The sequence below is a fragment of the Sceloporus occidentalis genome, unplaced genomic scaffold (assembly GCF_023333645.1).
Source record: "Sceloporus occidentalis isolate IW3139 unplaced genomic scaffold, rSceOcc1.0.p SCAF_2, whole genome shotgun sequence".
Classification (NCBI taxonomy): domain Eukaryota; kingdom Metazoa; phylum Chordata; class Lepidosauria; order Squamata; family Phrynosomatidae; genus Sceloporus; species Sceloporus occidentalis.
This window is the reverse complement of record NW_028316982.1, coordinates 209,837,403-209,861,257: the sequence shown is the minus strand read 5'-3', so window position 1 is coordinate 209,861,257 and position 23,855 is coordinate 209,837,403. Positions and strand designations below refer to the sequence as shown.

The 23,855-nt window shown below is 42.5% G+C and overlaps 1 protein-coding gene across 3 annotated transcripts in view; it reads left to right on the top strand.

The window, feature by feature from the left end:
- Nucleotides 1-23,855, top strand: part of NCAM2 (neural cell adhesion molecule 2) — a 298,722-nt gene that overhangs the window by 219,308 nt on the left and 55,559 nt on the right. For all 3 annotated transcript variants that reach the window (XM_089512162.1, XM_089512163.1, XM_089512164.1), the window contains exons 13-14: nucleotides 6,234-6,353; nucleotides 11,677-11,798. In XM_089512162.1, coding sequence (XP_089368288.1) covers nucleotides 6,234-6,353; nucleotides 11,677-11,798 — 242 coding nt within the window. The remainder of the gene's footprint in view (nucleotides 1-6,233; nucleotides 6,354-11,676; nucleotides 11,799-23,855) is intronic.

The window sequence follows — 23,855 nt, the reverse complement described above, 5'->3', positions numbered from 1 at the left end:
CAGACCACCCCGATAGAGCAGCTCTACACCACCCCTGGGAGTGCCAGATCGGACCCATGGAAACTGCATGCCTCTGGTGCTTTGCCAGCTCAAAAAGGGCTGGCAAAATGCTGCTCTTTTTTAAAGCAGTGAAAAGCTGCCCTTGTCACTAAGTAAACTTATTCTTAATCACTTCTTGATGAAACTTCCTTTTTATTTCCCCCATCAGCAGCATTATAGGGAACTTGCTCTTCAGACCATAATCTAATTTAGTGAAATATATTTTCTCTTTTTACCCTTCTTTTTGTTTCTTTCTTTTCATTTCCTTTTATTTGGCATCTTTTTTCTTTCTGTGGAAAGTTTTTTCTCTCTTCACATTCATGGGTTTATGGCCTGATCAAGTCTCTTTAAAAAGTGTCTTGGGTGTTGTCTGACAATTCCTCAGTCTGAAAGCTACTCCCATGGCCTCCTCTGTTTAGGAGACACATGCATAGTAAGCAGTTGCTTTCACTGTTATACTTTCATGCATCAGGCCTGAAGGAACCATTCTTCAAACCTGAAATATCTCCTTTGGGAAGCTGTGATCAATGCTTCTGAATTATCTGCCCCAAACAAGCCCCTTTATATGGCTTCAGTGGGCATTTGCTCACTAAAAAGTCTATAGAGCAAATTTCACACCCTCAGTAGTCAGAATCATTCACCTATGTCTTCTTTAATACCAAGGACTCCTGTTCATGAACCAGAGTATCTGACTATACCAATGACTCCCAGAAAAGAGATCAAGAAAATAGTGAAGAAAGCTAAGAATTCAAAAAGTATCATATACTCTGATTCCAAACACCATTCTCAAGCACTCTGTACAGTTCCACATTCCACCAGAGGATACATGTCATGTCATAATGGCAATATTCTTCTTTTCCAGATTTAAGAATATCCAGGGGTCATAACTAGGAGTATGAGAATTTACAGACATCAAGTTGGTTGTAAAGATGAGCAATCCAGTATTTTGGTTCCTAAAGTAGATATATTCCTTGGAATAGGAAGAGATTCTGCTCTCATAATTGGATGAGTCATGCCACACAGTCCCTGGGTTGTGACTTATTAGATGTCCCCATTCTATTGTGGGTACTTAACCTCAGACCATCTTGGTAACATCAGCAACACGAGTCCAAAATAGGCCATGCACCTCCCCAGAATCTGCAGTGCAAGGAAAATGTTCAGTTACTGGTCTTTGTTTCCAAATATGAGATAATGGAGAGGTCTTTGGCATCCAGAGGCTGCACACCTGTCCACTACCTTCTCCCATGCCTGTTTTGGAGAGGTTCCAGGAGGAGCTTTTGCCCTCAGCACAAGACCTAGGAGATGTTGAGTTACTTGGTTCTGTCTCCAAAGGTGAGATCATTGACAGGTCTTCAGTTCTTACTGAGGATTCTTTGGAGCACTGTATCAGGGATCACATTTGATCCTGAACACCATTATCCACACTCTTCCAAATGACACCTGTCACATCATCTTCCATGTCTTTGATTATATTCTCCATGCTTAAGAGTATCCAAGAGTCATGGGAGTTGTGGTATAAACACCCTTCCTCCTTGACACCCCTTTTGGGAACAGCTTTTATCTCTACAATTGGTTTGGCATGCTTATGTGACCCCTAGGCATTAGTGTTCTCAGTATTATGATGAGATAACTAGACTGTGATGTCCTTAAGTTCCATATTATGTGGACATTAGCAGGCCTTCACTCATGCAAAAAATAGAGCTACTTCTGCTACTATTTCCCAGCATCAGTTGTCACCATGTGAGCATCAACTAGATTCATCCTCAGCCTCTCTGCAACCACCCTTTTCTCCTACTACTATAGTACCTATTATTTCAAACATGCCTATTACTATCTCCAACCTGTGTACTACTGTGATTCTTCCACCCACACTGATAACACAGATTCATAATATTCCTCTTTGGATGTGGTATCAGTGAAGTCTCCATATGTGGGGGGGGGTGCATTTTTTCTCATCTTATGAAATGTGTCCCTGTTGCACATTGCAAAAGCATTTGATTTAGATTCAGAACAATGCAAACATCTTCAAACGGGTACAGCTGCAATTCATGACTCTGGCAGCTCTACCTGCTCCATTATGCAAGTAGCCAGGTAGGATTGAAAATCATCTGCTTCCATCCCACTCACATGTCAGTACATCAAAAACATTTATAATGAGCAAGACCAGTATGTCTTTCTCCCCAACCATCCCAAACTAATTCAGTCTTTGTGCATCACAATTTGAACCTTTGTGAAAGCCTCGTTCTGCCCTAGTGGACAAGGTAGAAAGCAAGATGTGATGGCCAGAAAGCATACTGAACCACATCCCTTACTTTGTATTTTGCAAACTACAAAGCATATATGAACATCCACCAACAGTATTTATGAGATATGATAGCATCCTTCCTCAAGCAACTCCTCAAAGAAAACAACAAGCTAGTGTTCCACCCTGAAGCACTTGGCAACATAACAAATAATAACTAGGCACACCAAATACTCTGATGAATCATTAGTGGGAGCAATATCTTTGCTTAGGCATTCTTGGCCTCACTCTTCAGGGCTTATTTTGTATGCTAAGACTATAGTAGATTTTTCATTTAATATACTGGTCCTCTCCCATGCCTTGTAGATGAAAAACAAAAAAAAAAGATGAAGCTCATTGCAAAAAGAAAGAAAGAAAGAAAGAAAGAAAGAAAGAAAGAAAGAGGCAATAGAAGCTCATTATCTTGAAATCAAAACAGTTTTGCTTGTGGAAGGACTCTTCCCAACCTCAGTTATCCCATATCATGACTCAGAAAGTCACCTTCTAGGGCTTCATTTTCCTCTAAAAAGTCTTACTTTCTCAGGCAAGAACAGGTCCTTCTACAAACAAACCATCATCATGCCCTAGGTTCTGACAGCCTTCTCTTTGACTTCCAAAATGTAATGGTGTCATCATCTCTAAACCCTTCTTTCATCAACAATATAATTCAGAACAAGATGTTCCTATCAGAACTATGACTGACACAGGGAAGTAGCCGGGGGGGGGGGGCCCTTGGGGTTCTGGACCCCCCCCCCTTCCATTATAAACAATTAATGGTGTGTGCCTCTGTGCCTAAGCCCCATTATAATGGTGGCATTTAGTCTGGAACCCAAAATCCTGGCTACGTCCCTGACTGACAGGTAATATGATCTGATTCTTGGCTACCAAGGATCATACATTGCAGATACATGATCAAATTTGATACTTTGCCCCTGGAATAATGTTTTATCACCATACCACCAGCTTTCTTTCTGAGGAGAAGAGATCCACCCTTCTAAGCAAAGGAGCCATAGAATGTATTCTCAAACATCATACACATTTGGAGATGTGTTTCTTTTTAATTGGAATGGAATGTTGTTATACTATTTCCACATTCCAGGAATTATCACCATGTTATATATTTTATTTATATCACACATTTATCCCTATGCAGGATCCAAATTGGCCTACAGCATTTAAAAAACAAACAACCAAGATATGGTTAAAGCTTTATTTATACAAAAGTTTTAAAGAATTAAATGGCAGTTCAATTAAAAGCAGATGATTAAAAACAATATAAAAATGCAGATCATGATTTTAAAAAGGTTTTAAAAAACCACAACCCCACCACAAACCATTTCTGGGAGAGAGAGGCAGGCAAGCTCCACCAGGCCTGCATGGAAGAAGTAGAGCCCTCCCTCCGGTCCATCTGCCTTGGTCCAGGCCTCAGAGGGAGAGAAGAATGCTGGACCTGATCCCCTCCCCCTCTCACCATTCCCTTCTCCTTTTGTGTCGTGTCTTTTAGATTGTAAGCCTGCAGGCAGGGAACTGTCTGATTAAAAAATAATAATAAATGTAAGCCACCCTGAGAGCCATTAGGGCTGAAGGGCGGGATATAAATACCTAAATAAATAAATAAAATTTCTATAACATAGGCTCTTTACAGGCTGCCCAAAAGGGCGGTCTGCCACCGCCCTTGTTTGCTGCGCAAAGGAGCTGCAACAGACAAACCGTGCGGCCCCTCTGCACAGCAAAAAGAAGCTGCAAAAAGCAGCTTCATCTTGCGGCGCCGTTGTGACGTTGCAAGGCGCCAATGGTGCCCTTGCGGCGCCACAACGGCGCCGAGATGTGCGAACACTAGGCATCCGTCACATCAAAATGGCAGCACCCATCTGTATACGGTGCCGCCATTTTGACACCCTCATTACGTGTGTGGGGCAAGGACCATCAGGAAGCCCCGGCCCTTGCGTGTAACGATGGCGCCCAATAGGGCCCGTCAGGAACACGCCATAGATTTTCAACCCAAGGCCTGCCAAAATAAGAAGGTCTTAGCCTGCTGACAAAAGTAAAGGAGGGGGCCAACCATGGAGAGGGAATTCTCCTGTCTGGAAGCAACCACTGAGAAGGCTCTCTCCTTGGCTTATCATCAAACTTCCCTGTAGTGGTGATTGGACTGAGAGAAAGCCTTGTCACAAGGATTGGTAGTCCCATACAGGGAGATAAGTTCTTTCAGATAGTGTGGAACCAATTCATATAACGCTTTAAATGTCATAACCAGCACTTTGAATTGTCCTTGAAAGTCTCCCTGAAATGGACTGGAAGCCAGTGAAGGTATTTCAACAAAGGAGTTATATGTTTTCTGTAACAAGCTCCACTCAAAAATCTCATTGCAGCATTTTCAAGCTGTTGAAGTTTCTGAACAGTTTGCAAAGGCAGTCCCACGTAAAATATATTGGTGCATCATTAGTTTCTATTTTTATCTTACTTTTTTGAAGGAAAAAACAAAATCGACTTGATAAGAGATTGGCATAAAGCTTTAAAAATGCCAATCAAATGACTGCAAAATGCCCTTTAAAAGTGACATTTGTAAGTAACTAGAAGCTGTTACTCTTTACACTAAAAATGTAGTCCTTTGCTCTTACTCATTTTGCTATTTTGAAATGTGGTTTTGCTCCACTCTCATTACCCCAAAAAGTAGCTCACTACAAGTACTGTAACTCTGCTGTTTCCAAGAAATGAGCAGGCTGGTTGACAAAGAAGGACCAGATGGGGGTAAAGCTCCTATGATTTTTCCCTATATCTTTCTGAACTTTAAGGGTTATTTAAAGGAAAGCAAAATGCAGTGCTTAATTACTTTATAATTTGTAGATTACCTTTTAGCATACAGACTGAAATATGCTTATTAGGAAAGTGCAAACTGGTCTTTTAGCCATTTGTGAGATCTTAATCAGAAGCCCAATTCACTGTTTATGAACAAAATTGTTGAGTAGTTCTTACAGATGTGATTGTGCTAGTAAGATATTCCTGCTTAAAAATCAATATAGTGGTGTTGTAGAAAGATTTTTTTTCTCCTTTGCTCCAACAGTACTTCAAATTCATGAACAATTTTTCGCATGTATGTTTTGGCAAATGGGAATTAATTTGAAAAATAAAGTTACTCTTTTTTCAAACACATTCAGTTATGTCTATTCTCTCTATTATACTGATAAAAGATGGACACTTCTTCATTCCTGTATTATGTTTGGGAGAGTGCGGATCAAGTTTATATCAATTAGCATTTCTAAACTGTATTTAGACATATACACTTTTCCAGCTCAGCAATGCATTCCCTAAACATTGAAAATGAATATGGAAATATTTAAATATTTTAATTATTTTATTTTTAATTTTCCTGTTGGCTTTGTCAATTCTTATGTAACCATGTGTATAGAAATAAATTAATATACATATATAATCATACATATATGTGTATATAAATATAAAAGCACGCAGAATTTGTCATGTTCATTTGACATAGTATTTATTCATTAATAATATCAGACAAAATGTATTATGATATAATAGCAGCATACTCAAAATTATAAAGGATTGTGTATACTAAACAGATTCACAAATGGAAGGGGAAGTTTTTTGCCTTTTGCTCTAAAGATTCTCTTCTGCCTTTATAATCTTCTTGGGCCAGTTGGAAAATCCTCTGGACCAGATTTTGGATGGTTGAAGAAAGGAGGAGAAAAAATGTCTGGTTGTGTAAGCAGAAGGCCACTTGCATGATACTGGATTCATCCAAAGTTTTCTGCTGCAGAAATATTCAAATAAATATTTATTTAGGTCATCAGTGTTCATAAAAGAAATGAAACAGGCATACTAGAAAATGATATGCACTTTTCACACAACATGTGTATTTTAAAGCAAATTTTTGTCCTTTTTCTTGTAGCAATGGTGGTTCTCAGCAGTCTAGAACCTAATACAACATATGAAATCAAAGTTGCTGCTGTAAATGGAAAAGGGCAAGGAGAATATAGCAAAATTGAAACATTTCAGACCCTACCAGTTCGTAAGTAATCTTATTACTGTTTTTATGTACACACACACACATACACAAACATGGTTTTAAATTATTCATATTGGTGGAGATTTTTTAAAATCAATTTAGTGGTTTTTTGGATGATGCTGCCCCCAGCCCTTCTCATGCCTAACATCCCATAGACAATTCTGAGTATTCCTCTTTTATGTCTGGCAGTAATTTACAGAATGACAGGAAAATGATGCCATTAATGGGTCAGTGTCCTCAAAAACTTTATTCTAAATTGTGTCATCTAGTCAAGCCAAACAATTTTTTGTAGCAGAACCACAAATTCTATTGATCATACATTACTGTATTTGATTTTTGCATGCAGTTTTAAAATGTTAAACTCACTAGTCTAGAAAATAGTTTCTTGGATTCCACTCTGGACCCTACTGAAAAATCATCTGGAATCCGGTTATGATAGAATTAACATATTCTGTGCATATTACAACTTGTATAGAAACTGTACAGCATATTCTATACATGCTGCAAATAAGTCCAAATAATTATTCATTTCACAGCATATTGCAAGTGTCTAGCCATATAATAATAAAGAGAAAACAGCTTTTTGAACTAGCTACATACTGCCAATAACACATTCTGTCTTCCACATCCAAGGATCTATGCTTGTACTTCCTGTTTACCTTATGGTGAGACAATTGTGATCAACACAGTTAGCCTTTCTGTACTATCAACAGGCAGATGTGATTATGAACTGCATGTATTACATCGGTTTTTTTCACAGAAGCCATTGCAAACATAGCACTGTGAGGATATGGCCTATTTTTCCCAAGCCAGGAGCAATTGTGAAGGCAGGATTCCTGGTTGCACCAGAAGATTTCTGCCAGTTATATCTTACATGTTTAGAGTTTAAGGTAATTCTATCCTGACTTAATAATATAGTTGCTGAATATTAATTCAATATACAACTTTCAGCTCTTGGTTTAGGAAAAATATGTTGATGAAATTTTTTAAAAATTATGAATTCCTTTTCAGAGATGCTACGATAGTATTATGTGTTCATTATTGTTCATTATTGTTTAAGATTCTAACTACAAACAGGATCTAGCTTTTAAACTTGAAACAGGACACAACCATAACTGCTTTTGGATCATGAATCTACTTTTCAGGCCTCAAGTTTTTGTTTCTTCTTTTCATTATTATTATTGTATCTTTCTTTGGCCTTTCTGTTTCTCTCCAATATTTACAACAGCCTTCTAGAGCAGCTTCTTTTGAAATATCAGTGTACCTACGGGTTCTCTATAGGCCAGTTTTTAGAAGGGGAAATGGCTAGAACATGGGTCGGCAACCTGCAGCCCGCGGGCCGGATCTGGCCCGTGGAGGCTTTTTAGCCGGCCCGCGGCATTAGCCGCCGCCGCCGCTGCCGCCGAATGCGGCTTTTTGCCTCTACGGGTGGCGCCATTTTTTCTCCCAAAATGGCGGCGAAGTCTCGCGCGACCTTCCCTGAGGTCGCATGAGACTTCGCCGCCATTTTGGGAGAAAAAATGGCGGCGCCCATAGCGGTGAAGTCTCGCGCGACCACAGAAAAGGTCGCGCGAGACTTCACTGCTATGGGCAGCGGGCCTTTAAGAGACCCGCTGCCACCGCTGGAGTCCCCAAACGGGGCTCCGGAGGCGGCAGCGGGCCTTTAGGAGACCCGCTGCCGCCGCTGGAGTCCCCAAACGGGGCTCCGGAGGCGGCAGTGGGCCTTTAGGAGACCCGCTGCCGCAGCTGGAGTCCCCAAACGGGGCTGTGGAGGCGGCAGCAGGTCTCTGAGAGGCCCACTGCCGTCTCTGGAGTCCTCCAAGAGGCCTCCGGCGGCAGCAGGGGGTCTCTGAGGGGCCCAGCTGCCGCCCCTGGAGTCCTCCAAGAGGCCTCCGGCGGCAGCAGGGGGTCTCTGAGGGGCCCAACTGCCGCCCCTGGAGTCCTCCAAGAGGCCTCCGGCGGGGGCAGGGGGTCTCTGAGGGGCCCACTGCCGTCCCTGGAGTCCTCCAGTGCTGGCGGGCCCCGCCGGCTTTTTTGCCAGCCTCTGATGGGGCCTGGGGCCCTGTCAGGGGCCGGCAAAGAGGGGGAGGCCTCCAGCGTTGGCAGCCCCCACCGGCTTTTCTGCCGGCCTCTGACGGGGCCTGGGGCCCCGTCAGGGGCCGGCGAAGATGGGGAGGCCTGGCCCCTGGTGGGTGGAACCTCCGCCCCTGGCACGTGGCCCCGCCCCCTCGAGGGTGGAAGCTCCACCCCCGGCTTCGGCCCCCCAGTCGCATGAGGGAAAGCAACCCGGCCCCTGGCTCAAAAAGGTTGCCTACCCCTGGGCTAGAATCAAGAAAACCATAGGGAAGAGGACATTAATACTATTTCATTGCAAAGAACATGAATATGGTTTATGCACTTGTATTTATTTCCACTCTTTATCACCAGATGCTTTCATGTTATATAAGAAGAAGGGTCATGTAGCAGTGCAACAGTTAGTACAAAAAAGATGTAACATTCTTTTTCTTCATTGGTTCCAGTTCTTGGTGTTTTCCTGCTGTTCAGAAAACTGTTCAGAATATTTGTACTTTCAGAATGGAAAAATAAAATCCATAAAATAATTTTATAAGTTGACTTCTGTGTGAAATTTTTGATAGAGAGGGACATTAATGATGATGATGATGATGATGATGATGATGATGATGATAAGGGTTTATTTATAACCTGCCCAATCACCAGGAATCAGGGCAGGTTACAACAATAAAGAAAGTAAGTACAGAGCAACTAAACAATAACAATAAAATAATGAAGCAATTCACAATAGCAATAAATAGCAAAAAATAAATATCAATTCACAGCAGCAATAAAATTAACAAAGCAAATTACATAGGAATAAACAAACAAAACAATTAAATTGAAAATAATCCTCATTCTCAATCCTGCATCCCAATCCTAAAAATAATATAAACGATACACAATCATAAAACATTACAATCTAGGACCATAGGAGGGAAAAACAGCTGGGCTCCTGTGCCTCCAGAGTTTCTCTGCTGGTCCCTGGTGTTTCTAGGAGAGGCAGGTGATGGTTCTTGGGGTGGCAAGGAGGCTTTTTAAAGTGCTGCTTGTCTGCCACACCCTAAGCAGCTGGGCTCCTATGCCTCCAGAGTCTCTCTGCTTAGCATTAAGTATCTTAAGGTTTAAGCAAGTTGTCCCAGCTCATGAGGAACAAAGAGAGTTGCTTCCTTTAGTCTCATCTTTCCCCTCTCAATCCTCTCTTACCCATCTTTTCCCACCCATGTTGTTGTCCTCATGCTTCATTCTGGGGGCATCAATATGGGGAACATGTTGCTCTTCTGGCATGAGCTTGTGGTCTTCACTAACCTCCATATCTACCACTCAAAGTAACAATTTCACTTCACTTTGTGGTACAACTGGCCATGTATACAAAGATGCAAACTTTGCCTCCTGAAAGAGAAATATCATATTGTGATGTACTTGCCCATGAATAGAGCTTTGGATGTACACCTGTGAGAAATGGATTGCGGCTTTGAAAGCCTCTTTCTAATTCAAACGACTTAATGAGGTAAGATGATAAAGTCACAAACAAAGTCAAGGAATTGTAATAGTAATTGATGGCATTGTGATACCACAGTACACATACACACACACACACACACACAAATAAAAATTGTTTTTTGAAATATACATTTCACTTTGCTAGATGTTTTGCTAATTTTGTCAATATACTAAGAGTTGAATTGGCATTAATCGGTACTCTGTTTTTGTAAGATGATTGGGGCTCTACATACCGCCCCAATAGAGTGGTGTCCCACTGCCCCTTTCAGTGCCGGATTGGGGCCACAGCAACCATATGCCATGGGTATGATCCGGCAGTTTACCACTACATTTTAGAGTGGCGAAAGGTGCTCTTGCCACTGCGGCAGCAGCTTTTTGGCATTTCTTTGGCAAAGTACATCTAAAACACTGCGTCAAAGAAATGGTGTGACACCAACCCACCGGGCAGGCAGCTGTGCAGTATGATGCTAGCATCGGGGTGGAGTTGGGGTATGTCATGCCCCCATTGCACCCTGATGCTGGCGTTTCATGCCGGTTTGTAGAAGCCCAACTTTCAGGATGATATAATTTTTCAATAGAACCATAACATTATTTTTACCTAGTTTTTCCATTAATTACAACCCAATTCTAAATTTCTGGGGTTAAATTCAATTATTAGTCAGATTCCACTGAATCAATGAAACTTCTGAGGCATTTTGAATCCTATCTCAGGAGAAAAGTGGGATATAAATTTGATATATAAATAAATAATCAAGTTCCTATTGGATCATTGAGTCTACACAATTGTATTTGATTTATATACAATGTACTCTCAATATCTGTGGATACAGATACTGGCAAATGCAGATTGAAATCAAGAAACATTTGTTTGTTTGTTTGTTTGTTTGTTTGTTTGTTTGTTTGTTTGTGATGACCATGCTGAGAAGCAGTCTCAGAGCAATAGCAGAAGCTGCCATAGCAAGACCCAGGGAAGTGAATGCCTCCCTTTCCCATAGAAGTAAATCCCACCACAAAGTGACAGTCAGAACTTAAACAATTTCCTCACTCTCTTTCCCATCTTCACATCACAAAACTGCTGCCAAAATTTAAACTTTTGCTTCATTCCATTTCCAACCATCTGACAAGTAAGTCTGCCAGAATTAAAACTTCATCACTCAATTTCCACTTCCTCATAAGGAAGCCTCTTCCAGAATTTAAACTCTTTCCTCAATCCATTCCCCTCTTTCTCTCAAAGGAGCCTCTGTCAGAATTTAAACCCTTTTCCTGCCAGTACACTCCTTCGCCCCTTTCCTCCTGAAGCCCTTCCCTGACATGGATCGGTGACAAAGACGTTTAAAATTTGGCAGAGGCTTTGTGCTGGAAGGTTGAGAAGGTAGAAAAATTCTGGCAGAGCCTTAGTGATGGGAAGTTGGGAAACAATGCAAGAAAACTGACTTCCTGGTGCCCATATATTATCACCCAAATAATTTTAAATATTAAATATTGACCCAAGCATCCATCTTTTTTGGTATCTAGTGTGTGTGTGGGGGGGGGGGGGGGCGGGGGAGACTGGAACCAAACCCCTGTAGATGCCAGGGGTCCACCATAATTGAAATTTTCCCTTTGTGTGTAAGGAATATTTGTAAAAAATACTTATTATTAAGTAAACGGTGCTCATCCTTATAATTTAATTCACAGTTTTGCTGTTCTGCCAGAAAGCAAGTCCTCTCTTTAGAAATAATAATCATATATCATAAAATAATTGAATTATTTTTATCATTTTGCTTTTCAGGTGAACCAAGCCCACCATCTATTCATGGTCAAGCAAGCAATGATAAAAGCTTTAAACTTAGCATAACAAAACAAGATGATGGAGGAGCACCTATTTTGGAATATATTGTAAAATATAGAAGTGTAAGTATATTAATAATAAATTTACTAGTTTTTATTATTTTTATTTTGAATGTACATAAGAAGTTTGCCAAGGCAACTGCTCCTTCAGAGTGATTATCTGCATATAAGAAATTTAAACTGTGATAGCAGGGCAACTAATTATGTGGCAAATGGATACTTGAAATCCTAAAGTGACCAAATTGGAGAGAGACAAATTCCCTACACATTTTCAGGGAAAGAAGAATTTTAATGAGAGCCAGGGTGGTGTAGTTGTTTGAGAATTGGACTATGACTCCAGATAATAGGGCTTGAATCACATCTCAATAATGTAAACCTACTGGGTGACCTCGGACAATTCACACACTCCCAGCTTCAGGGGATGGCAATGACAAACCCCTTCTGAAGAAACATGTCAACCCCCTCCCCCCAAAAAACTATGATAGGTTCACTTTAGGATTGCGGTAAGTCAGAAATTAGTTGAAGGCACACAACAACAACAAGGAATTTCAAAAGAATTCTGTATGTATTTACTTGGGGGTCAATACTCCGCAGCTGCAGGAGTTTACCGTGTACCATGCAGTTGTGAACAAGTCTACTGATCTCTCTCTCTCTCTCTCTCTTTCTTTCTGTCTTTCTTTAATCTGGGAAAAAGATGTCACAGTTGTAGATGGTGATGCAGAGTGTGGGGAAATACTATACATAGTTTTTATTTATGTGGGAAAAATCAATTTTTTTTTTAATTATTTCATTGGTGACTATGAATTGCTGGCAATAAAATATTAGGCAGAAGTTTTCCAGATGATTGTCCATATGAAGTATGTGTGAGAGTACATTATATCTTATTAATTTATCATTAGCAAAGGATAAAAACACTAATATTTCTAATGATCCAAAATAATATAAAGTTACAGCTTAACTTTTTGCCTTAATGACAAGCATTATGATAAAAATAAAATCCATATAAAACATTTAATATTTTTCAACACTGTGTTTTATTTTTAACTTCTAATCAAATATTAAAGTTCTAAAACTTGTGGAGCTTTGGAAGATTTTGAAGTTTTGTGTCCTAAATACATCAGATGACTCTCTTATTTTGGGCACTGTTTTGCTTTTATTTTTTTTAATCTTACTGCATTTTTTATAGGAAAATCCATGTCTACAGTGAAAATAAATGGGAGTGTGCATAATATGGATGAGATACATTTCCTGTTTTTTTTTAAGCTCCTAAGGGCTGTTGTATCTCATCTCAAAGAAAGAAGTGAACATTAAATTAATTGTTGCTAACTGTTTTCAAGTTGATCTTGACTTATGGCGACCCTGTAAGTGAAATACCTCCCAGAATCCACGTTTGTAAACACAGTGTACAGAAAACCTACACAGATGGACAGATACCTGCACAAGACCTCCAACCCACACCCAGGACAAAAAAGAAGCTCAATAAAACCACTGATAGACCAGGCAAAATGGATCTGTGAACCCCACTTCTTCGAAGATGAATTGAAGCACCTAGACTGGGCTCTACAGGTTAATGGTTATTCCAGCTCAGACACCAGAAAGGCTGTCAGACCCATAAAAAACCAGAGGAGTGAAGACAAGCAAACACCCAAAGGGAAGGTATTCTTACCATACATCAAAGGAGTAGCAGACAGAATAGGGAAACTGGTGAGGAAAAATAACCTCCAAATGGTTTACAAACCAACCAAGAAAATCCAGCAAATGCGCACTCAGCGAAGGACAAGAGAGACCCTCTCACAGTCGCAGGAGTTTACCACATACCATGCAGCTCTGGACAAGTCTACCTAGGGACCACCAAATGCAGTGTACAAACATGAATCAAGGACCATGAGAGACACTGCAGACTGAGTCAGCTGGAAAAATCAACAGTAGCAGAACATGCCACAAACCATTTTGGGCACAAAATGCTATTTGAAAACACTGAAATTCTGGACCATGCCAACAACTATCAGGTCAGAATGCACAGGGAAGCCATTGAAATCCATAAACATCTGGATAATTTCAACCGGAAAGAAGAAAACCTTAAAGTGAACAAAATTTGGCTACCAGTCCTGAAAAATAGCAAAATGAGGACTCAGCAAATGCAAATGGGAAACCACTCAGAGTCAGGGGCTTTCCCAATAGATAATGATCACCAAATAGCAGACACTATTCTGCTTTGCATATCCTCTCACCCTGAGGCCCTGCCATCAACAACAGAACAATATACAGATTAACATGGAAATTCCTCCCTATCCAGGGTCACACAGAGAGTGTGTGTGTGTGTGTGTGTGTGTGTGTACAGACACACACACACACACACATATATATACATATAGCTCTCGTCTATGCCAGCATTCTCTGAAGATGCCAGTCAAATATGCTGGCAAAACATCAGGAATAAACTCTTCTAGAACACAGCCTGAAAAACCACAAACTACCTCCAAACTATCCTATCTTCAACTGTCCTGCTCAGACTGAGGGCCGTGCTCTTCTTCATTAAGTCTATCGATCTGTGGACTCTATGTTTTCTATATGAGAAGAGAAGATTAAGAAGTGATATATTAGCCATGTTTAAATATTTGAAGGGATATCATATTGAGGAGGGAGCAAGCTTGTTTTCTGCTATTCCGGAGAACACAACCCGGAACAATGGATGCAAGCTATAGGAAAAGAGATTCCACCTCAACTTTAGGAGAAACTTCCTGACAGTAAGGGCTGTCAGATGGCCCTTGTGGTCTCTTCCAACTTTACAATTCTATGATTCTATGATTCTTTCTACATCAGATTCTATCACATTTCAGTAAGGGCAGAAGATGCAAGCAATTGTAAAGGAGTAAAAAAAAAGCTAGTAACATTGATACTACACTTAAAAACAATATTTTCAGCTGATTTTTATAGCATCATTGGCAATAAGGTAAGATAAGGGGGAATCATAAGAACAAATACTGAGGGTATTTAATGGTTAACCTCTAGTCTATCCCAAATTTTCTTAGGCACTTGCAAACAGAGCAGATGTGAGGCTAGAGCTAGATTGTTGTATTTATTTTCCCTCTGGGAAACAAATAAATTTCAGTGCTTCCATACCTCCCTCCTTTTGCCATGGATGCTGCTCAAATTGGGAGGATGGTGAATGCTGCACATTTACAATTTTCCCTCCATATTCATCAGCACATTGAAGGCATGTCTCTTTCCCTCCAGACGGTAAGAAAGAAGCTACCAAGATAGTTTTTATGGTAGTTGGTAAAAAGAGGTAAGAACAGATCCACCACACATGAAGAATGGACTCTTTCTCTGGGTGGCTGAGGTCAAAGTACATTTTTCATTATAGAACAGAATATTCACAGCAAAATTAACAAAGCATTATCCTTGTTCCAATATTCTTATCTTTGTGCCTCCCTCCTTCCGTCTGTGTGTGTGTGTGTGTGTTTGTGTGTGTGTGTGTGTGTGTGTAAACTGTTAATTTCTATTTCACCTCCTCTTTCTGGATCTTGAGATGAGTGAGAAATTTTCAAAAAGACAGGATGGTTTTAAACATTTCACATTCATCTTTAGATTTCTGTTGATAACCGATGATGTGTAAGGCATTTCCGATATGTCACTATCAATATGAAGAGTTTCTTATTCTTATTTTTTTAAAAAAAATACCCCACCATTTTAATATAGTGGTTTTGTCTACTTTTCCTTTACTCTCATTACCTGTCAATAACAGAGATGTTAAGTGACACTAATAAATCTGCCCCCTCCCCAATAATTTTGAAGTTCACAATAATCATTGCTTTTTGAAATTAATTTTTAAAACATTCAATATAGCTGTTTTCTAGCTGTTCTGAGACAGCAAAACATGATGGTTGTAGCTTTGTTTTTATTTTTTGTCCCTAGAACATCTATCAAACAGCTATTTAGTACAAATGGCACATTCTCTTTCAAACATGCTATTACTTTAGAAGGAACTTACAGATTATATAAATTGTAAGTTTATTTTAGTTTAAAATATGTTGTAATTAAGAATTAAAGCATATCCTTTTATTTGGTGATTCTGCATAATACAAAAGAACAATAAACCTGTTACTCTTCCCATGCCTTTTCTTCTTGTATCGTCTTAAAATGTTAAATTGGTGCAAGGTTGGGCCAAGACATTTTGTTCAGCATAGCAGAACAGTAAATGGTGTCCATCCCAAACATGTAAGTAAATGTGCATAGTGGCCAAATACTTTGACACAAGAGCAGAAAATCCCAGTTTTACATTAAATTTAAAGATATATATCAACACATCTTGTTCAAAGTACTAGGTGATTGAGTTGGAGACCGTGTGTATGGCTGAAGTCAAGAATTGAATAAAGATAAGGAACATGTAAAAGCTGTGTCCAACAGAATGAATTCAACCAACAAATAAGGCTTCATCTCCTTCTTTTACATATTTTCTCAAATCACACTTAGGGCTGAAACAGATGCCCATGAGAAAGCCAGATTGGGGCCGTGGCAACTGCATGTCGTGGCCCCGGTCTGCCTTCTTGCTGGCCTAAAAAAGGAGCGGCAAAATGCTGTTCCTTTTTGAGCTGGCAAAAACCTTGGTTTTCTGCCACTGCCATGGCTTTGTGGCACTCCTGCGGTATGCGGCATATAACTGGTGCACCGCTGGAGTGCAGCAAAGCTGCCTGTAACACCGGCTTGGGAGCAGCATCAGAACATATGGCGTCTAAACACTGCTCTTACACTTCCCCCAAGCTGGCTCAAAGAGTCAGTATGTTTTTCCCCTTTTTCTCACTGTAACTGAAAAATTATGTGTGAAAACAAGACAGCTGAAAATGTGATCAGTCTATTGAAAACAATGTGGTTTTAGTTATTAGAATGTTATACCAAGGCCATGGGCTTAAACCTTAGTTTATTTTTTCAGTTAATTGAAATTAGAAATTAGAAGAGGTTGTGTGGTTTTTCTTTTCTTTTGTTTTTTGTTTTTGTTTTGCATATCATAACTTCTTTTTGGAAATAAATAAATAAATAAATCACAAAATTGTCAGGGTTTCTGTGTAGAGACATATCCTGTACAAAATCATTGGGGAACTCTGATTGCAGGGGAGGCGGTGAGACTGAATCCTGAAATGTAAAAAGTAATAGGTGATCATTTTCTGGTTGGGATACTGATATACTGAAACATCAATCTACATTGAGATTGAGTACATTTTAATTGTTCGTTACATAACTATTTGCGGCTTCGGAGATCCAGTGTCTAGTCATTACTTAACCATGAGTTACTTAGCCTATTCATGCTGTTTAAGCCTGGCTTACCTCACAGGGATGTTATGAAGAAAGTCAAATATGTTACCTTGACCTCGTTAGAGGAAAGAAGGGGTTTATAATAATAACAAATGTGACTAAAAACTGTAATAAATAACATAATGTAAAAATACAAAGAAATAAAATATTCAGCATGATAGATCTTTGTTCATAGCTATACGTCTGCAGCCTTCCACTGTAGTCAAGGATACTTCGTCCATATTGTTGTTGATGTTAAAGAAACCTATGGTATTCAAAGATATTTCCTTCTCATGTATAAATTGATTGGGCCTAAAGCAACCGTGTATGAATTATTTATTGTATAAATGTATCTTATCCAACATACCATGGGCCTTATAATTTTATAACTTGGAATCTTAGACTTTCCCAAGGTTTTCACTACTTACTTTAAAATTGTTATTTTTGTTGTTGTTGTTGTTACTTGCTGAAACATTAGCTTCAACATACAAAGACCCTATTAAAGAGTGTCATCCAGGACACAGTGTTATTAACAGTTCTGCTAAGGACTTGTGAATCTTGGGCTTTGGCTTACGTGATTGTGTCTGTCTCCCTATAATGTAGTTTTCCTCTTTTCCTATTCCCACTTTTCTAAGCATTAGCATCTTTAAAAAAAAGAAAGAAAGAGACGTCATACAATAGCCTCAGTCATTTTGCCTTCTAGTAAAAGTTCAGTCTTTATTTGTTCTAGGTCTTATTTAATGATCATTTTGGCAGTTCATTGTATCCGTAGCTCTCTTCCAGTACTACATTTCAAATGAGTTAATACTCTTCCTGACATCTTTTTTCACTGACCAGAAATTAGCAGTATTGTAGCATGAATGATCCTGGCATTGGTATTGAATGATATATGAAAGCATTATCTGGTCTTCATAGCTCACTTTACAATGCTTATTCTGATTTCTTGACAACAATATGCACTTTGATATATGACTGAGACAAGGTTTAGAATGTCTTCATCATCTACTTAAAGTTACATCCATCCTTTGTGGTTATTATTTTTGTTTTGAACCTGTCATTCTTTCATCTCTTTTGTATAATTTTTCAGTGTATTGGTCACATAAGCAATCCACACTTACATTAAATTTCCCTTTTATGTGCAAACATGGCTTCCAGCTGCTTCGGAGGCATGGTATTTAGATGACACACATCTTCAAAGTGGCTGGAAGCAGCACCAAGGCTGCACTAAAGGACTAGAGCAAAAAGGAGCTGGGATAATCTGGCTCCTGGAAGTGCCAGTCAACCCCAATGAGCAAAGCCCATGTTGGGAGTGGGCTATGACATTAGCAGGGTTTGGACCGGCTTCTAGATAGAGTGGACACGTGCTGCTCCATCATGCCCATCTGCACCGGCCCTTGTTTTTGTTGCCTTTTATGTTTGCTATTTGCCAAGAGCCAGTGTGGTGTAGTGGTTGGAGAGTTGAACTACAACTCTGGAGAGTGGAGTTTGAATTTTTGCTGGGCCATGGATACCCACTGGGTGACTTTGGACAAGGCACACTCTCTCAGCCTCAGAGGATGGCAATGGCAAACTCCCTCTGAAGAAACTTACCACCCCCCCACCCCCCACCCCCCACCCCCCCATGATAGGATCACCTTAGGGTCACCATAAGTCCAAAACAATTTGAAGACACACAACAAGAGCAACCATTTGAAAAGTTTTATTTCTTTTCAGCCAGAAACTGTTTTTTGTATGTTTGTCTGTTTCTTTTTGCCTTTTTCCTTGACAATATCCCTAGTTTTGGCTCGCAGGTACTTGGGCTTAATAGTGCAAATTTATTCTTTTCATGGTCTTTAATTTCTACAGGGATGTTTTTCTACTTGTATTTTTCCACAATGATGAAATTAGTGCTTTATTCTGATCTATTATTATTATTATTATTATTATTATTATTATTATTTGTATTAGCAGTTTGTAGTTTGTGCCACAATCTGTTCCTTGTCTTGTTTGTATAAAGAGAAATAGAGCTCTTCCCTCTTCTGATTCCTATAATGTGGCCTATCTGATTTATTTATAGGCAATAAAGTGGTGTGTGTGTGTGTGTGTGTGTGTGTGTGTGTGTGTATATATATATAGAGAGAGAGAGTGAGTTGCCTCATTGGTTACCTTTAGAATATGTTTGCAATGCACATACTGATAAATAATAATAATAATAATAATAATAATAATAATAATAATAATAATAATTTTATTTGTATACCGCCCTTCCTATGATCAGGGTGGTGAACAACAATCAAAACAATACAGCGTATCAACAACAAATTAAAACAAAAATTAACATAGACAACAATACAAATACAATACAACTGTTAAAACCAATATTAAAAACCCCTACCAGCCAGCTACCCCTGCTGTCAGAGGGGGGAGGGGGGAACTAGCTGGAACTTATATCGGGGAATGCTGATCGAAACAGGAAGGTTTTCAACTCCTTCCTGAACTGGGCCAGGGAGGTGGCCGAGCGGAGCTCTATGGGCAGCGTATTCCAGAGGGTCAGGGCGATGATGGAGTATGACCTCCTTGTTGTGGAGGCTAATCTAGCCCTTGGGACCCTCAGTAGTTGCTGCCCAGATGTTCTGAGGGTGCGGGGCGGAATGTATGGGGAGAGGCGGTCCTCAAGGTATCCTGGGCCCAAGCCATGTAGGGCTTTATAGGTTATAACCAACACCTTGTATTGCGCCCGGAAGCGAATAGGCAGCCAATGTAGATCTTTAAGTACAGGTGTAATATGACTGGCCCTGGAAGTGCCAGTGACCAGTCTGGCTGCCATGTTCTGTACCATCTGTAGCTTCCGGGTGTGGTACAAGGGTTGCCCCATGTAGAGCGCGTTGCAGAAATCCAATCGAGAGGTTACCAGAGCATGTACTACCGTTTCAAGGTCTCCCTGGGCCAGATATAGGCGCAGCTGGCGAATAAGCTGAAGCTGATAACAGGTGCTCTTGACCGTCGCATTCACCTGAGCCGTGAGGTGAAGCGACGAATCGAGAAGCACCCCCAGACTGCGCACGGAGTCCTTCACAGGAAGCGTGATCCCGTTCAGGACAGGTGGAACCACCCCCATTCCTGGACCAGGGGAACCTATCACAAGTACCTCCGTTTTCTCTGGATTCAGACTGAGTCGGTTTTCCCTCATCCAGCCCATTACCGACTCCAGACAGGCCACGAGAGGAGAGACGCCATCCTCAGTCACTGCATCAGTCGGAGACATAGAGAAGACTATTTGGGTGTCATCAGCGTACTGATAACTCCGCGCCCCATGTCTCCGGATGATCTCTCCCAGCGGTTTCATGTAAATGTTGAAAAGCATGGGAGACAGAATGGCTCCTTGAGGGACCCCAGTTCTGAGGGCCCTCTTATCGGAGCACACGTCTCCCAGCTGCACCATCTGGAACCTCCCAGAGAGGTAGGAACGGAACCACTGGAGCGCAGTGCCCCCGATTCTCACCTCCGCCAGGCACTCCAGAAGGATACCATGGTCTATGGTATCGAAAGCCGCTGAGATGTCCAAGAGCACCAACAGGGACACGCTTCCCCTGTCGATGCCCAGATGGAGATCATCGACCAAGGCGACCATGGCCGTCTCAACCCCGTAGCCCGCCCGAAAGCCAGTTTGAAATGGATCCAGATAATCCGTTTCATCCAAGACCAATTTAAGCTGGAGTGCAACCGCCCTCTCAATCACCTTCCCTAAAAATGGCAGCAGCGAGACTGGCCGATAATTACTATGCATCAGGGGGTCGAGGGAGGGCTTTTTTAACAGCGGTTTTATAGTGGCCAATTTCAAGCTGGATGGAAATTGCCCATCCCTCAAAGATGTATTAATGGTCCGGTGTAACATCGAGGTTACCACCGGTCCCCCCTGAGCCGCTAGCCATGAGGGACAGGGATCGAGAGAGCAGGTTGTCTTCCGAACGCTTCCAAGGATCTTGTCCACATCATCGGTACTGACCAACTCAAACTGATCCAGTTTAATGGAGTCCACGGAGGCTCTGGATGCCTCTACCCTTCGTTCTGCCCTAATGCTGGAGTTAAGACCTTCGCTTATCCGAGAGGTTTTATCCGCGAAGAAGTTGTTAAATTGGTCACAGCAGGCCTTAGAAGGTTCAAGGATCTGGTTCAGGGTGGGAGGGAGCTGAGTTAGCTCCCTAACCACTCTGAACAACTCTGCTGGACGCGACTCCGCGGACGTGACACGAGCACCATAGAATGAGTTCTTAGCTGCTCGTATCGCCTCTCCGTAGTCCTCCTAAAGGTGGTCTAGGAGAGCCTTGTCGGCTAAGCGTAGGTGTTTCCGCCAGCGGTGCTCTAGCCGTCGCAGGACCCGCTTCCTCGCCCGGAGATCTTCCGTATACCAGGGCTTACGTTTGGAAGCGGGCCTGAGAGGGTGCTTGGGAGCGATACTGTGTACAGCCCTAGAGAGACCGGTATTCCAAATACCAGTCAGGGCATCAACAGAGTCGCCGTCATTTCCAAGCATGTTCCCCTCTAAGGCTTCTTGGAACCTTCTGGGTTCCATCAGCCTTCGAGGGTGGACCATCCTAATAGGTCCACCACCCCCGGGGGGGGATCTGGGTAGAGACCTTGATTTTTGCCTCCACGAGGAAATGATCCGTCCATGACAGGGGGGAAATGTTAGTTATTTCCGCCCACAGATTTTCCGCATCCATACAAAAGACCAAATCCAGTGTATTACCCACAAAGTGCGTAGGACCCGAAATCAGCTGGGACAGGCCCATGGCCGCCATGGTATCCATGAATTCCCGAGCCGCACCGGATGGAACATAGTTGGCCGCGAAGGGGATGTTGAAGTCACCCAGGACAAGCAGCCTGGGTGTCTCCAGCAGCAGCTCCGCAACCAGCTGTGTCAGCTCGTTAAGGGAGTCCGTTAGCGCACGGGGTGGCCGATACACCAATAGAATCCCTAGACTGTCCTTAGCCTTCAGGGTCAGGTAAATACACTCGATAAAGGAAGTTTGACGGATGTGGTTCCTGGTGAGAGACAAGATGTTCTTATGTATCAAGGCCACACCCCCCCCCGCCCACCTAACCTGGTCTGGTCCTTCACCGAAAACCCGGCAGGGAGGGCCTGTGCCCACAGAGCGTCTCCCTCAGGCCCAAGCCAGGTCTCAGTAATGCAAGCCAGGTCGCACTTGCTGTCATCCAGCAGATCATAGATTATGTGGGTCTTATTATTAATCGACCTGGCATTGCACAGGAGCAGCGACAGGGTTTGTGGCACGGTTGGAATGACCCTCAGGTCCCTTTGGTTGGGAGGGGGACAGGAAGGAGAGATAGATATAACGTATCGATCTCACCTTCCTCTGTAACGCAAGTCCCTTCTCCCACCACCATACCTCCCCTTGCCCCGTACCACCTCAATGGGAGCTCCACTCATGCAGATGTTACCCTCTTCCTCCCCAGCCAAAGCATTCCCCTTGTCCATATCCTCCCCCTCCCCTTTCCCAGCAACTAAAAGAGCAGAGATCAGGCACTACAGACATCCTCTGCTCTAATGCTGGCATAAACACAACCCCTCTCAGCCCTTGCGTAGCCAGAAGTGCGCAGCTGCGCAGTTGCGGAACTGCGGAGTCCCCCAAGTGCAGTCCGTGGGCGGCCTCCCCAGGCCGGTGCGCAGGTGCGCACCTCCGACAACCCAGGGAGAGCCGCCTGGCAGCAACGCAGTTCCCGGCAAAGGTCCGGTGGCAAAAGGGAGGCGTGACGAAGGAGGAGTCCAGCAAGCTGGGTTTTGAGCACGCCGCTGCCCTGACGCGCCCCTCGCTCCGCCTTCCTCCCAGGTGTCCTGAATTCGGCTCACCGAAGCCGCGGTGGAACTGCCAGCAAACAAACGGGAGTCCCCCAAGTGCAGTCCGTGGGCGGCCTCCCCGGGCCGGTGCGCAGGTGTGCACCTCCGACAACCCAGGGAGAGCTGCCCGGCAGCAACGCAGTTCCCGGCAAAGGTCCGGTGGCAAAAGGGAGGCGTGACGAAGGAGGAGTCCAGCAAGCTAGGTTTTGAGCACGCCACTGCCCTGACGCGCCCCTCGCTCCGCCTTCCTCCCAGGTGTCCTGAATTCGGCTCACCGGAGCCGCGGTGGAACTGCCAGCAAACAAATGGGAGTCCCTCAAGTGCAGTCCGTGGGCGGCCTCCCCGGGCCGGTGCGCAGGTGCGCACCTCCAACAACCGAGGGAGAGCCGCCCGGCAGCAACGCAGTTCCCGGCAAAGGTCCGGTGGCAAAAGGGAGGCGTAAAGGCACAGGCACAAACACAGAAGCCTCAGCTTGGCTTGGAGCTGGCTGGTGGTAATGCAGCAGGGCAGAAGAAGCCTCAGAGGCCTTGGCCCCACCCCCTGTCCAAGTTCCTTGCCTCAGCTGCTGCCCAGATAGTAAAGGCACAAACACAGGAGCCTCAGCTTGGCTGGGAGCTAGCAGGGCAGAAGAAGCCTCAGAGGCCTTGGCCCCGCCCCCTGTCCAAGTTCCTTGCCTCAGCTGCTGCCCAGATGGTAAAGGCACAGGCACAAACACAGGAGCCTCAGCTTACTTTCTCGATCTTAGGCTTAATTCTGTAGTCATGTCTGGTTATGTTCTATTCCAACCGCTTATAATTATCAACATGTCCTGTTTGAGAGTGTGATCAATTTCCTCCTGGACTCTAGCACAGGATCTTTGCATTTCTTCCTATTCTGCCTTGATAGTTGAATTATGGTTATACTGATAGATTGTCCCTGAAATCTTGTTGATATGATTTGATCAGACTTTATATTATATGTCCTGGATGTTTTTGCTACATATGCATCTA